The 17,185-nt window shown below is 38.0% G+C and overlaps 1 protein-coding gene across 1 annotated transcript in view; it reads right to left on the reverse strand.

Moving 5' to 3' along the window:
• LOC126470030 (dedicator of cytokinesis protein 3) overlaps positions 1 to 17,185 on the reverse strand; it is a 1,043,796-nt gene that overhangs the window by 79,192 nt on the left and 947,419 nt on the right. Inside the window, exons 24-25 of the mRNA XM_050097517.1 lie at positions 17,090 to 17,175; positions 4,696 to 4,858 (exon numbers count right to left, since the gene is read on the reverse strand). Of these exons, the coding sequence (XP_049953474.1) occupies positions 4,696 to 4,858; positions 17,090 to 17,175 (249 nt within the window). The remainder of the gene's footprint in view (positions 1 to 4,695; positions 4,859 to 17,089; positions 17,176 to 17,185) is intronic.

The raw sequence follows: 17,185 nt of genomic DNA on the forward strand, positions 1-17,185 counted from the left end.
TTTTATGGCTCTGTTATGTCATTAATATACACAAGAAACAAAAATACCCCAATAATTCTTTCCTGTGGGACTCCACAGCTGTGAGTCTTCTATGTAGATTTTACTTTGAGTATTTTATCTTTATTCTTAGAACATAGTTTATCATGCTGTCTTCTATCTCAAATATAAGAACTTTAAGAAATTTAGTTTAATCCTCTTATACCATAAGTTTATACTTTGGATCAAAGTACTGCATGATTCACAGAATCAAAGATCTTAGGCAAATCCAGAAAAGTTCCAATGTTGCTGCATATTACCCTTTCCAGAACCCATGCTGCAAGTTATTTAGAAGGCCATATTTACAGCAGAAAGCTTCCATTTGATATAAAATTACTCTTTTCAGTAACTTGATAAGTCAATGAAACTGTCTTATGATTATTTATGTCAGTGGTTGCTTCTGTTTTATACAATTGTCATATGTCAGAATTCTTAAAAGGTCAGGAAATGCCTCCTGGCCAATTGAACTGTTTAAATCAATTACGAATTTTAACTGAGTTTATTTTGTAGTACTGATTCATCAATTTCTTCTCTGCAAGCCATATTAAACTGTTCAGTAACTGTTTGGTTCCCATTACATTCAGATTTGTATTGACTACACATATATGTGATGTAGAAAATATCCCAGTAAATTCCATTCAGAAATCCTTTTCCTTTGCCTGAGCTTCTGCCCATTGTTTCAGAGGCATGATTTTATCAAACATGTTTAATTTCATTTTATCCATAGGTATTCACTAATTCTTTCTACTGTAAACTCAACATATGAAATTCTTATTGAAACAGCAAGCAAAGACTTTCATCTTGGTTTGTTGCACTGTATAAAACAAGCACAACAGTTTAAGTACACCAGTTCTCTTAATGTTGCTGTCAAACTATTTTGCTTGGACACTTACACTGTCACCTAGACTGTGAATTGCACAATGAAATCAAGGGCTACATGTGGGCTTTATTCTCCTTCCTCCTCTTGCTGACACTTTTTTAAAGAAAATTGTTTCTTTGGATATTTCACTTTATTGTCATGAATAAAACAAGTAAATAATGATTACTTTAAAACTCTGTATAGACAGAATTTTTCCAAAGATTTTGCATGAAGTAAAAACTACAAAATTTCACTAATATCAACAAAATCTTTATGTCAAACTGAGAACTTTCCATGTTACTGTTATAACAAGAGTTCAGTTAAGTAATAACTATTCATAGTTGTGGCACTGATATTTTTAAAAGTTCAGAAATTGATATAACCGTAGTCAGATTTAGGTTCAGAGAAACTTTTGCTTCAAGTAGTAGAAAGAAGTCTGTGTCCTTCTTCTTGACTCTTGGCTTCAACAATATTTGTGTTACACCTCACATACACAAGCAAATTAGAGTTTAATTGCAGAAATTTCTTTCATAGGTGAAATATGTCAAACAAAAAAGTAAATTATTGAATAACAATGTAATTTGCAGTTGATAGGGTGACACACTCAATTACTTAGTTATTTCCCAGAAAACTAGATCACAACTCTTCCTCCATGTTCTATGCCATTTGTCATTTAAAGCATTAGGTGTGAATTACAGAACAATAATGGCATACTGGTTATTCTGACGTACAAAAATCTAGCTGCTCTAATTAACTAAGGATAATTCCCAACTAACGAGAAAATTCCCAACTTAAAGAGAAAATTCCCAACTAGCAATAGGACTGACACTCATAAAAGAAAAATATGTTTACTTTCATATACATAGTCATTATTATTATTATTATTATCATTATTATTATTTTTTTATTATTCTTGATTGTTATAATTATTTTTTGATTGTTATAATTATCTTTGTACTACTTTTATAATCTCTAATTTTTTTCTTTAACATTAATACTGTATAACATGTTATATGTCCTAATTTTCTGTAGACACTGAAATTTGTTGAATGTGAGTATGCCTGGTTAGGTGTAAGAGAGGGCCTGAAGGCCCTAATCTTGCCAGGTAAAATAAATGCATAAATAAATAAATAAATAAATATTAATTTCTGATTTAACTAATTTATTTTCTAATTTCACTTTGTGAATCATTTTTACAACGTTTCACAGTCATATAATGAATTTCTCATTTAACCACATTCATTATTGTTTCCACCATTTTCTGTCATACACATTCACTTTTACATCAACAGCAATAATAGGCTTTCCCTACAGCAATTGATAAGTGGTCACAGATAAGATTGAAACAAACAACTGCTTACAGTTCTGTAACTTGGACAAGAATAATTTTAGCAAGGTGCATATATCACAGCCCAAGTCTTCTTATTAATCATTTTCTGATTGTCTCACAGATATGACAAAAGAAATCAAGTAGATTAGCATTTGCTGATAATTGCCTGACACACATTCACAAAACAGTTAAAACTAAATCCATAATGTGGTACAACTGTTAAAACATACCAAAAATAATGATTGTCTGAAAATCTAGTATACTGAGATGAAGACTTTAACTGAAGCAAATTATGGGATCTAGACCAATTCTGTAAAACTTTTTTTTTTTTGAGTTGGCAGACAATGGAGAAATGGACATATTACGAAGTACAGTTATCACTTCCATAAATCAAGCACTGATATGAGCAGAGTTCTATCAGTGCTGGTATAGAGACTGATAATTAAAGGCAGCAAACTTTATAGTCATCTCATGGACTGACTGGAGGTCAGATGGTGAATTCAACTAATATTATTGCTCACAGGACATGTCAAAGATAAATGTGGTAGTTGCTGCAATTTTGTGCAAAACTGAAACTTTAACTCAGTTGGCTGCATGAAAAAAATGTCTGTTGTTAACTAGCATCTTTCATTTCCATCCCATTATATAACATCAGTCCTCTTAGCTCAATGTGGAGTTCTTATACTGGATGGTAATAAATTAAAGTGCAGCTACTCATGGAGGTCCAGAGTGTGCTTTAATTATAGTTTGGCAGCAAAACTTGATAGATATGCTAATTCGTTACTGAAGAAAATCAGTTCCAATTTTGGCCACCAGGTGCAAGTCTGGCACTGTACACTGTTTGTATGACAGTATGACATCCACACTGTCATTTTACATGTCATAATGTGAGTGAACAGTGTGGCTATTGAGAAGAGAGATAGTGATCTGGAATTGAAGCTATTTGTGTTAATGACAACAGTTGCAATGTCACAATGAGAGGGTGTTGCCAACTGAAAGGTCTGAGGAGAGGCACAGTATGATTAAATAGTTCAAAGAAAATGATAATGAAATTTGAGAACACAGGTGAGCTTGGTGTGGCACCTGGAAGAGAAAGGTGTCCTATCCCAGTGGAAGTTATTCACATGGTTGCTGTTGCTGTAACTGACCACAGAGGATGTGCCCAAGGTAGTGCTAGTACCAATGCAATGTCATGAAATTTGTCCACCCATTGTCAACAGTATAGAAAGTTTTGCAGTCCAGTCAGTGCAACAACTGGAACCTCATGTTCAGCATCAACATCCTGAATTTGCTCTTCAGTTTTCTGGCAATGATTGAAGTTGTCATGTGACTGGGCAATATTGTACAGAATGATGAGGCACATTTTACACTACACGGTGCAGTGAATGCACAGAACTGCTCAATCTGGGGCACCATTACACAATGTGTTGTGCACAAATAGCAGCTGTACTCACCATATGTGACTGTGTCATGTGGATTCACAAGCACCTTTATTCTCGGTCTGCTCTTCTTTGAAGAGAAGACATCCAGAGCACCTGTCAGGTGTACCATGATATGTACACGTTATCAAGACCTCTTTGTCCAGTACCTGTTCCCCACTTTGGAAGAGAGTAAATGTGTGGAAACAACTTTTTCATGCAAAATGGAGCAACACTTCATGTTCACTCACTCAGTGAAAGATCTGCTTAATGCAACCTTCCATGAATGTGTTATTTCCAGGGGTCCTCCAGATTCATGGCCTGCAACATCACCTGATCTGAATCCACATGACTTTTGGGTTTGAGGATATCCAAAAGAATGCATTTACCAGGGACACATTTGACCTCTACCTGATCTGAAGGGCAGTGTACAGGAACATGTTGCTCCAATTCAACCAGAACTGCTGTGAGTAGCTGTTGATCATGTTGTTTTACAGATGCAGCATCTTGTTGATGTCTCCAGTACTCATATTTAACAAATAGTGTAAGCTGTGATTCATAATAAAATCAACATTATGCCCCTCTCACTTGTTTGACCTTCTCTGCCCACATCCGGGCAATATTCTGTGGAATGACAAGGCACATTTTACACTACATTGTGCATATGGAAACATTTCTATACATCTTTCTTGCATTCACAGTGTCAAATTTGCACCTGATGGCCAAAACTGGAACTATTTTTTTCCCAGCATAGGTCAGTTCCACCTTTAACACATTCAAATACCTACCAAGCTTCACTGCCATATGATAATTACAGTCCACACTGGACTTCTGTGAGTAAATGCACTTTTATTGTAACCACCTGACATTATCAACATGCAAAAAATTTTTGACAAATTCTTGTAGTTGTGAATCAGCCGTTATGAACACATAAATCTACTGACAAGAGACTATCTGTTTATATTCCAATTAATACAAAAAACACCAGAAATTAATATTAGAATAGCTATTTTTAATGGCCAAATATAGTTAATGGTAGTGTAGTGACTCACAAGAAGATTGACAGTGCAGGACATTCGTTTGTCCCTGTTCTCATCCCCCTGTATGACACTTCTGTAGTCCAGCAGCCTCTCCAGCAGTCTAGTAACAGAACTTATGAATGCTGCTCCACTGTCTTTCCAGGCAGGGTCTTCTGACTGCACACGCTCTAGGAGTCTGTGGAAAAACTTGGCATTTATTTCATGACCAAAAAAATATAAAAAGAACTTCATCTTTATCAGTCTCTGTTGTCATATTTCCTTTTTTAATACACATAGCAAATTCTGAGATGTTTAATATTTTCCTAAATTATGAGGTAAATCATTTGGGGATTAAGTCTCTTTACAAGACCACTAACATTACAGCGATATTGCACAGTAACAGCTAAATCAAATGGAACAAAAACAAATGCAAATGGGAAATGCTAGCAAACTTTATTCAGCAGAATAATAATGTATTTTCTCTTGTATATTTATTCACTTTCAAGCATTAATTAAGTAAGTTAGGAATACGAGTAGTAGAATGGCCCAGTGACTGAATTATATGATATAAGATTATAAGACACGTGTATATGAGGCCTTTTTAAAAATTAATATTTTATTCATCTCAGAAATATTTAATTCTTGTTTCCTTGAAAGTACTCCCTTCCCCTATTCACGCACGTGTCGCAGTGGTGTTTCCACTTCCTCAAGCAGCCCTGGGAACCTTGTCTTGGAATGTGCTTAAATGCTTGTCATGAATGATCCTTCTTGTTGTTGGGGTCTTCAGTCCGAAGACCAGTTTAAAGTAGCTCTCGATGCAACTCTGTCCTGTGCAAAGCTCATCATCTCCAAATAACTACTGCAAGCCACATGCATTTGAAACTCCTTACTGTACACATCTCTTTGTCTCCCTCTGCAATTGCTCCCCCCCCCCCCCCCCCCCCCCTTCCCAACACACACACACACTTCCAAGTTCTTTCTTGCCTCTGACAGAATTACAGTGTGGCATGTGCCAGAGTGGAAGTAAATTTTTATACATGGATTCCAGAGAAGATGGCATCTGAAGCAAGATGCTATATGGGTGTGCTTATGCAGCAAACAATGGAGGTTCTGAGTACTGTTCAATGGCTAGGTGTTCCATTTCAGAGTCTATAACTTTTCCTTTATCTTTCCCTATGTAAAATGAATTTTCTCTTCTCCATGATCCATAAGATGAGTAATTAAAAAGTCCCTTATTTAATTACAAAAGAAATTAAAAAAACAGTGGAGTTGTTACCTGGATTATAATTTCTCTTACAGTGTCACATTTCAAAAAAGTTCAGACTAATGTACACATTGTTGTCTTCCACAACTTATTGTTAATGTCCAAAAGAGGTCTCTGCCAGTTTAATACTAGACATAACAATTTTCAAGTTTTCTATAGTTTGCTATAGAGCAACACCAGAACTACAAGTTCGGGATGTGCATAATTTCCTTTTTATAACTGCTTCAACAAAAGCTACTACTATTTATTTCTACAAAATCAAAATCTTACAGCCATGCAAAATAAATTAAAAAATAAGATCAAGAAACTAAGGAGAAAACTAAGGAGGTGTTTTATAAAATACAAAACATTGTTAAATAGTCATAAAACCACACTCATAATACTCACAATGATGAAGTGATAAGTACATACACATTTGCTGAAGATCATAAATGTTCTTTAGCTTTCAGACCAAGGTTATTTATTCAAAGGAGGAGGGTTAAGCTCAACAGACAACGCCATTGGCTCCATATGAGAACACATGTACTAATGACTATACATGATTTCTTTCCCTCATGTGTTGCCATTTAGTATTGTAACTTCTATTTTTTGCATTTTATCCCAATTACTTAGTTATCTATTGTACAAAGATTCCAAAAAACAATAAAATTATAATGCTGTGTGACATGCAGTAGCATGCAGATTATATCATGAAACTAAATTTTGGCTGTCAAGTTTACACAAAATTTGAAATACATTCCAAATATTTTTCAAGAAGGCTAATGCTATATGCAGTAATGTGGAAGCTGCCCTTTACTTTTTTTTCTTTCTAAATCTTCATGCAATTAACAGGCACATAATAATCAAGTTTAGCATCACAGGTACCCCCAGCAGAGCTTTTCTGCATGCTGTTGCAGTGAACAAGAGATCTACTGAAACATGGGCAGAAGGATTTGATATTAAATCATAAGGATACACTACCAATGAACCAAATTAACACAAAAAGAGAGAGAGAGAAAGAAGGATTTGTGTCAGTGGCTGCAAGATACACACAAATTTAAATACATACTTACACTGCACTTAAGTGTTCCCTTGTTAGCAAGAAAGAAATAATGTATAAAAATTACTATTGGAATAATTGAACAAGAAAATGTAGTTTAGCTATGATGCTGACTGAAACTGACTGAAATTATATCACTATGAACTTTCATGAAGTATTTATAGTAACTGATATCCAATTAATACTTTCTCTCATTAATTCTTTCTTTTAGAGAAATTAGATTTTTATGACATTGTAAGAAAATTCTTTACTATGAATTCTATGTCTTCATGGAAACACAAAACCACATACCACAGGAAAACATTAAGAACTCTGAAATTAAAAGAAAAATGTTTTTTACACTGGGGGAGAGTGTTCTACTTTGGTACACTTTTAAGAATTTTGCCTCTATCCAGCCTTGTAATAGAAGTTTAATATATTTTCTTATTCTATTTGTAAATCATGGTATTCACTTTTTCCATGATGCAGTCTTTTTCTGAAATTACAAAAATTACTTTAGATAATAAAGATTTTTCCAAATGTGAAAACATGTTCCAACGTACAACATGGTCATGTACCTACGAAGAAATATTCAACTGAAATTTAAAAGTGTTGCAACTTAGAAAATCTTGTCAGTAGTCTATCTGTTGCATTATTACTGCACTACACACCAATAATCAGTTAGCGAAATCAAATTAAGCAGAAGAATTATCAAACACCAGCTACAAGTTAAACACATTTTGTAATAGAAGCTATTTGAAACTAACATAAATTTCTGTTGTCAAGGCAGGTAAAAATATTAAGACATCAAAGAAATTCAGTTCATTTGCAAGTATCACACATTCCACAGTAAAGACCGCCTTCTGTTTCAAGGTATAAGATGGTGCACGACCAACGAATTACAACTCAACTGTCCACATGTTATGTAAATAGTTCTAGAAATATATAGCATTTCACTCACCATAAAATTCTGTACCTGATGAATTAACAACACTTTCCAAATAGTTTTAATACAGGTTGACCTAAAAATCTGCTAACATTTGGAAATACACTAATTCATGGAATAATGCAAGTAGAGAGGTAAAAATTGACACACAACTGAAATGACATGAGGTTTTATTGAAATCAAAACTAATGCAAAACCTGGCTGACAGGTGGTGCTGGACAGCAACATGTCAGTGTGACTGCATGAGAATCGTGCATAAAATGACCTGTAGGGAGACAGCAGTGCCAGTAACCACGGCATGTTGACTTTACCAGAGAAAGAGCTCTTAATGAAGCTTTCCTATCAGAATGGAGAATCTGCTAGTGCACCTTTATGACTGTATCACCATAAGAAGGGTACTCTCATGGGTAAAGCTCATGTTACAAGTGTCACTATGATGAAAGTGATCACGAAGTTTGAAGCCACAGATTGTTTACACCACGGGCCCCACAGTAGGTGACCAAACAAAAGTGCTACTGCTGTTCAGACAGTTTATAAGAAATGGAGACTTCAGCAGGTTATCTTCACATTATGAAGTCAGCATTCATGAAGTCACATGTTGCACTGGGATTCCACACACACATACACACACACACACACACACACACTACAGTTTCGAAAGCACTAAGACTCATGCTCCAATGCTATCTGTATAAAATTCAGGATCATCAAGATCTGTAATCCACTGATTTTGTAATGTAGAGAGCATCTGTGGTGCAGGCACTTCAAAAAATGAAGGAAGATGACGATTAATTGTCTAATGTGATGCGGACCAATGAAGCCCATTTCATACTCCAATGGTCTGTCAATAACACAACTGCAGAATTTGGGCTACCAAAAGTCCTACAACTGTCATGGAAACCCCATTGCATGATGAGCAAGACACAGTGTGCTGTGTATTCACATCACATCATGATCAGACCCTTTGCTGCGAGGAAATGCCAGGTGCTGTTTTTCAAACTGTTAGTGTGATGGATGTGAGGTACACTGATATGTTACAGAATCATATCAACCCTAGCCTGACTGATAAACACCTGCTGGGAGGTATGACTTTTATGTGGGATGGTGCTCCATTCCTTATTGCTACACATGTTAAAGAGCTCTAGAGCACATCATTTGGTGAAGACTGGGTGCTGAGCTGCAACTTCCATCATGCTTTGCTCCCAGTTCCCCAGACATCTATCTGGGCGATTGTTGGTTGTGGGGTTACCTCAAGTCACAAGTCTACTGGGAGCATCCAACCTTACTAGGGATGCTAAAAAACAACATCCGATGGCAAGTTCTCATCATAGCTGCTGATATGGTGTGCAGTGCTACTCATAACATTGTTTATTGACTACAGGTATTGTTGATGAATATGTTGAGCATTCGTTATACAGAAAACCATGTTTGCTAAAAACTGAATTTTATGCTAAGTACTGTCTTTGTTTCAATAAAACCCCATGCCATTTCAAGTATGTGTGTCAATTTTTACCCCTCTACCTATATTGTCACATAGAAGAAGGTGTAATTAGATGAATGACAAATACTAACTTCACTTAACGAGGGTTTATTCAGCACTTGCACATACAACAGTGTGGAATGAACTGCCTCCAGCCAGAACACATACAGTATATATACAGCTACAGAACCTTCCAGTACAATGATTCTTGACATTTGTGGATACTTCTAGAAAGTACTCAAACCAAATATAGAAATTGAAATTGTACAATCCAGGTGAGTTTTGAACCCACAACCCTCCATTAAACACTCTAGTATAATAACCACTACACCATGGAGCTACTCAGCTTCTTATGCGACATTGTTCCCTCCTTAAGTGAATAGCGTCTTAGTGTTGCATTGTCCTAGTCCGGGATGAGTCATCGGTTCTGCAAACTCCGACTCCTGATGATTGATTCTCGACAGTGATATTCTTAGAACTTCTTTTGTTGTTATGCTCTTCATCACCTTTCCACTTGTTGCCTGTCGCTGGAGCTTTGAATTTACCCTGGGTTGCAGGATCCTTATAGGGCTTCATTCGAAGGCCATGGACCGTATCTCTGACCTTTTGCCATCTTGTGTCGGGGTTGAAATCTTCAACTTCATAAGTAATATCAGACAACTGCCTTACAACCTTATGAGGTCCAAAGCAGTGCCTGAGGAGCTTCTCCGAGAGACCGGCCTTCCGAACAGGAGTGAAGATCCAGACGAGGTCACCAGGTCGGCAGACAACAGGGTGGTGGCTCACGTCATACCTTTGGCAAACGTTTTCTTGAGCCTGCAGTGTGTGGAGTCGAGCTAACTGCTGAGCTTCCTCAGTTCTGGTTAACACATGGCTGATGTAGTCGTCGTCCATGTCATCAGGATATAGTGGAAACACAGTGTCCATCATAGTAATCGCCTCACGCCCATGCACCAGGAAAAATGGCGTAAATCCTGTGGTGTCTTGTTTGGCGGTGTTTTAGGCAAACATCATGAAAGGTAGCACCTCATCTCAGATGCTCTGCTCAACATTGACAAACATTGATATCATGTTGGCCAAGGTCTTATTAAGAGGTTCAGTAAGCCAGTTAGTTTGCGCATGGTAAGCAGTCATCATTTGATCAGTAATGTTGCACCAGCGGTTTATCTCTGTCACAAGATTCAATTGAAAAACTTACCCTCAATCCGTAATTAATGACCTTGGGGCATCGTGTTTTAATACAATGTCTTCCATCATGAATTGGGCTACCTCGGATGCTTTGCATTCCTTCACTGCTTTTGTAATGGCATAGTGTGTCAGATAATCAGTGCAAACAATAATCCATCTATTACCACTAGCAGACATTGGAAATCTTCCAAGGAGGTCAATCCCACCATGCTGGAAAGGTGTTTTGGCTGGTGGAATTGGTATGAGTTGGCCAGGTGGTTTCTGAGGAACTGCCTTTCTCCTCTGGCACTCTCGACAGTGTGACACAGAGTGACGGACACTCCTAAATAAACCTGGCAAGAAAAATCTCTTTCAGATTCTATCGTATGTCTTAATAAATCCTAGATGTCCAGCCTCAGGTGTGCCATGGAATTTCTGCAGAACATCCAAGAGCATGTGTTTAGGAATCACTGGTAGCCACCTCTTTCCAAATGGATCAAAGTTTTTCTTACAAAGAAATCCATTAACTACCTTAAACTGTCCTTTCACATCTTCTGACCGAATTAAGGCAAGCATAATTTGAGATATCGTGGCATCCTTCTTCTGCTCAGCAGAGAGATCCTGGTGTGCAATGAGACAGTCACTATCTTCATCAAAGTTTGATGGTCTTGCATAGGGTTTCTTGAGAGACAGTCGACATCTTGGTTTTTCTTCCACTTTTGTACACTATGGTAATGTCATACCCTTGAAGACATAGTGCCCACCTGGCGAGTCATCCTGTTGGATCCTTAAGACCAGTCAACCAACAAAGTGAATGATGGTCTGTAACAACTGTGAATGGCCTTCCATAGAGATACTGTCAAAATTTGCACATGGCCCAGATCACAGCAAGATATCCTCTTTCTGTAGTTGAGTAGTTTCTGTTGGCTTCTGTAAGTGTCCTAGAAGCATAGGCTATAACCTTCTCTTTTCCATCCAAAATTTGCACCAGAACAGCACCGATCCCATACCCGCTGGCATCTGTGTGTAGTTCTGTAGGTGCTCTCCCATCGTACAGACCAAGTACAGCGTCAGTCGTCAGAGCTTTTCGCAGCACATCAAAAGAATATTGTTGAGCACCACCCCAGATAAATTTTGCATCAGATTTTAACAACTCTTGGAGTGGCCTGGCTTTAATACAAAAGTCTTTGATAAAACAACAGTAATAAGAACATAATCTGAGGAAGCTTCTCACATCTCTAATACTTTTAGGAATAGGAAATTCCGTTATAGATCTCACCTTTTCTGGGTCTGGTTGCACACCTTCGTTTGACACAAAGTGTCCAAGTATTTTGATTTCTTTTGCCCCAAAGAGACACTTCCTTGCATTAAGTTTCAGTCCGCCTTGTTGGAGACACTTAAGAATGGCCCTCAGTCTTTTTATATGTTCATCAAATGCCTCTGAGAACACTATAATATCATCTAAATAACAAAGACACATCGTCCATTTCAGGTGCCTTAGAAGAATATCCATCACTCATTCAAAAGTTGCTGGTGCATTACACAAACCAAACGGCATTACCTTAAATTCATACAGGCTCTCAGGGGTGATGAATGCAGTTTTCTCACGATCAGCCTCATCTACTTTGATTTGCCAGTATCCCATGTCCATGTCAATGGTTGAGAAAAACTTAGTGCCCTTCAGACAATCTAGTGTAGTGTCAACTCGTGGAAGAGGGTAAACGTCCTTTTTAGCTATCTTAATTAGCTTCCTGTAATCAACAAAAAAGCACCAACTGCCATCCTCATTCCTGACGAGGACCACTGGTGATGACCATGGCTCTGTGAAGGCTGAATGATGTCATTCTTCTTCATTTTCTCTACCTTGTTGCAAATTATTCGATGTTCCATTGCTGACACACAGTATGCTCTCTGGCTTATTGTTTGATGGTCTCCAGTGCTAATCCGGTGCTTCACCGTCAATTTGTTTAATTTGCTCTTCACCTGTGGATTGAAGCATTCAGAGAGCTCCTGAAGAATGTCAAGTAGTTTCTTCCGTTGTTCCTTAGTGAGATCTGGTGATAGTTGAGCTAGAAGATCTTGTCTCATAGTGGTAGCGCTAATTTCACCCACAGACTCAGCATGGGAGGTTTCTATGGCGCTCAGCTGTTCTTCAATTAACAGCTCAGCGTTTGCTACCCACATGTGTCTCAGAAGGATCTGCAGTTCTCGGCGACAGTTAACTATCCACAATTCACCGAATCTATTCTTAAACGAGACAACAGAGGCTGGAATGTCCAAGTTATTCTTCAGTGGTATGCCTCTCTTACATTCCACTACAAGAACCATGGGTTGATGCATGGCACGACACATGACAGTTAACTTTCTAGCACTGATTGCAGGAATGGTCACTTCATCCAGCACACATAGTCTCCACAAGCTCGGATGCGCATCTTCCTGCCCACAGTATCTCATCTTCTCTAGCATAATCTTCGAGCGCCTGAGAAGCTTTCAGAAAGTCCCATTCGAGAATGACGTTTTGACTACACTCTTGTAAGACAATGAATTCTAAGGGTTGTGTATGTCCACTTATACCCACATAATGGTACATCTTCCTGTAGATTTTACATATTTCGCATTAGCCACCTTCAGCAGAGATGTTTTGCTGTCGACGAATATGGTTTTCTGCAACTGGCAATGGTACTTCTTTGAAATGACTGAATATGATGCTCCAGAGCCCAAAAGAGCTTGGGCTGGTTGGTCATCCATGAGGATATCGACACAGTTTCCTATCATTTTTGTAGTGATTGACAGTGGAGGATTTTTCTCTTCAGTAGCCTCGCCTCCAAAGAAGGTTGCACCCTTCAGTTTTCCAGGTTGCAGCAGCTAGATGATTGGCTGGAGCTTCTAAACGGTGATGGAGACCTCGATCGGCATGTAGGGGAGAGTCCTCTCCAGCAGCTAGCTTGTGGCGATGGTGACCTACGTCGTCCTGCACCCACATCTTCTTGTTCATCTTCGTCGTCCCGGAGTCGGCATTGGCTAAGATTGGCCTGTTGTCCTCTGGCACAGACGTCATCAAATATCTGCCGCCTTTCTCAACAATAGCACACCATGTGTCCCAGTTGTCCACAGTGGAAACATACTGGTTGGTTATCCTGGGTCCTCCAGACATCAGTCTTCCTTGGTGCCCAAACAGGTTCCTCATGCTGCATTGTAGGAACATAACTCCACCTGGGTCTTGACTTTTTCGCCATTTTAAAGGGAAATGAAGGATGACAGATTGGGTTCAATGTCTGTTCCACTTTCTCCCTTATGATGCTTTGAAGTGTCTTGGTTTTTTGCTCACTGTGCAATCCAAGTGCCTTCTGAACTTTGTCTCTCACTATCTGATAAAGAACACCTGTGGAATCAGTTGCTTTCTCCATCACAGACATTGATACAACATTTGGAAACCATTCAAACTTTTTGCATGTAATTCTTTTTTGATGCATTGTCTCAATATACTGGCACCATTTTATGAAGTCGTCTGCTGTCGAAACCTCCTTCAGGAGTAGGGCTTGATACATGTCCTCAGCAACACCCTTCATGAGATGTGTGACGTTATCTTCCTCCTTCATTCTAGGATCCACTATTTTACACAACTCCAAGACGTTTTAAATGTAGGATGCTGTAGTTTCTCCTGGACGCTGTGCTCTGCACTTTAATTTATCTTCAGCCTTGCACTTATGTCATTGTGTGTCACTGAAATACTTGCGCAGTTCTGCCTGGAATACTTCCCAGTTCGTGAACTTCTCCTTGTTGTTCTCATACCATTGCTTGGCAGTGCCCCCCAAGTAGAAAAATACGTTAACCAAACACACGGTGTCATCCCACTTGTTAAATTTGGTAATACGCTCACTTGTTTGGATCTTGGCCATCATCACCAGAGAACCTGGAAGGATGTCTCATGTGGTGACACACAGTTGCTGTCATTGTAATATCCTCTTCTTGTGTCTCCAATAGATTGCAGTCTGTTGAGTATGGCTCGAACTTAGGTTTCTCGCCACAGAATAATGTCACACAGAATAAGATATAATTAGATGAATGACAAACACTAACTTGCCTTACCAAAGGTTTATTCAGCACTTGCACATACAAGAGTGCAGAGCAAACTGCCTCTGGCCAGAACACATACAGTATATATAAAGCTACCCAACCTTCCCATACAATGATTCTTGACCTTTGTGGATACTTCTAGAATGTACTCAAACCGAATATAGAAATTAAAATTGTACGGTCCAGGTGAGAGTTGAATTCATGACCCTCCATGCAACAGTCTAAGATCATAATCACAACACCACTGAGCTACTCAGCTGCTTCTGTGACAATATTATTCTATAATGTTATTGATTTTTTAAAATGTTAATGGACTCTTGGGTCAACCTGTATATTACACAGAACTTAAATGTGTAGAGAGTGAAATGTTTCCTGATTCTGTGCAAAACACAACCTCATTTCTAGCAACAGCAAAAACTATAGAAAAAGGTAGAAACTGCTTATCATGGTCTCTAGTGTGATTTACTTCATGTGATTCTAAAATCAGTCACTAGATGAAGTACCAACAAAAAATTATGTATTCCTAGGTACTTCTTTTTAAATACTTGACTGAGGTATTTGTAAGAGATTTTTGAATTCTAATTGATGGCTTATGTCTGATCTGAATGTAGAGATCAATATGGTGTATTGTGAAATCAATGTCCTGTCTTTAGCTCTTTCGATATTGCCAAGCAAATCCATGAAGCCTTTATGCTGAGAGATTAAGCCTAAACCTAATACTATCATTGTTTTTCCTGTAAGTGTGGATTATAGAGCTGCACCACATCAAAACAGGTCTCAAGAACAAATCACACGAGTATCATCATGCTCTGTGCTTTAACACATCTGTTATTGCCAATGCTGAGACAGTTCTTTGGAAAACAGCACAGTCAAATTCCTTCCTTATTTATCTGCCTTTCATTCCATTTTCATTGTGTAGGTTATGCACTGCCACTGACTTCAGTATGAAATATTGTCCTCGTCCGTACAAATTGGGCTCGAATTTCAACCGTGGCTCATGTTTTAAACATATTTTATCTAACTGGGAGCATATTTCACACTGTATTGAGTGGAAGCTCATAATCACACATTTCTACATCTACATCCATATCTATACTCCGCAAGCCACCTTGTGGTGTGTGGCAAAGTGTACTTTGTGTTCTTCTGTCACTTCCCCCATCCCCGTTCCAGATGTAAATGGTTTGTGGAAAGAACAATTATCGGCAAGCATCCATGTGAGCTGACATCTCTCTAATTTTATCTTCATGGTCTTTACATGAGATATACGTGGGAGGAAGCAATATATTTGTTGAATCTTTTGGAATGTATCGAACTTTAACAGTAAACCACATTGTGATGCAGAACACCTCTCTCACAATGTCTGCCACTGGAATTGGTCAAGCATCTCCATGATACTTGTGGGCTTTCTAAATGAATCAAGAATGAAATATGCTGCTCTTCTGGAATGGATCCCATGCTGGGAATCTCGGTCAGGCACCTTCTGCCCAGCAGTTAGTTTTATGTGGTCATTCCACTTTAAATTGCTCTGTACACATACCCCTAGATATTTTGTGGAGGTAATTGCTTCCAGTGATTGTTCTGCAGTCATATACTCATACAATAATAGATCTTCCTGCCTACATATATGCAATATATTACTTTTTTATGTTGAGGATCTACTGCCTCTCCCTGCTTCAACTGTCAGTCCCCTACAGGTCTTCCTGCATTTCACTAAAATTTTCAGCATTGTGATATCTCTGTATATAACAGCATCACTGATGAAAAGCCTCAAATAATTTATGATGTTATCTACTTTGCCATTTATATGCATTGTGAAAAGTAATGAACATGTAACACTTCCTTGGGGTACATCCAAAGTTCATTTTATGACTGAAGACTTCTCTCTATAGAGCATGACATGTTGTGTTCTGTTTACTAGAAACTCTTCAGTCCAGTCACACAGTTAGTCTGAAATTCTGTATGCAGTGCAGAACTGTATCAAATGCCTTACAGAAGTCAAGGAATATGGCACCTACCTGGGTACAAGTGTCTACTGCCTTCAGGGTCATGTGAATGAACAGAGCGAGCTGGGTTTTACATGACCGTTATTTTTGGAACAAATGTTAATTCCTACAGAGAAGAGTCTCACTCTCCAGAAAAATGTCATAATATGCCAGCATAAAACAGGTTCCACAATTCTACAGCAGATCAACTACACTGAGAATTATCTTACATGCAGTTTGTTTGCAAACCCATGTTTACTAGAATGTTTTTACTTCCATTATTGTATACTTCCATTCATGGCAGTTTCTACTAGATGTTTTAGAGAATTTTGCATTTACCAATGGTTTCACCCAGCTGAAGAACTATGAAAAATTAGAACCAACCTTTTCATAATAATTTAATCATCTGCAATCTGCACACAGAAAAAATTGAAGAAATAATAGTATAAATGAATTAACAATAATTCCTTTACTTAGGGAAAAAATTACTTACATTGTATTGAACAACTGCCTGTATTCATCATCACCCTTATTTTCACTAATCAGAATATCTAACTTATCAATGAGCTCAGACTCTACCTGAAGAGGA

Source organism: Schistocerca serialis, chromosome 3 (genome assembly GCF_023864345.2).
Source record: "Schistocerca serialis cubense isolate TAMUIC-IGC-003099 chromosome 3, iqSchSeri2.2, whole genome shotgun sequence".
NCBI classification, from domain to species: Eukaryota; Metazoa; Arthropoda; class Insecta; order Orthoptera; family Acrididae; genus Schistocerca; species Schistocerca serialis.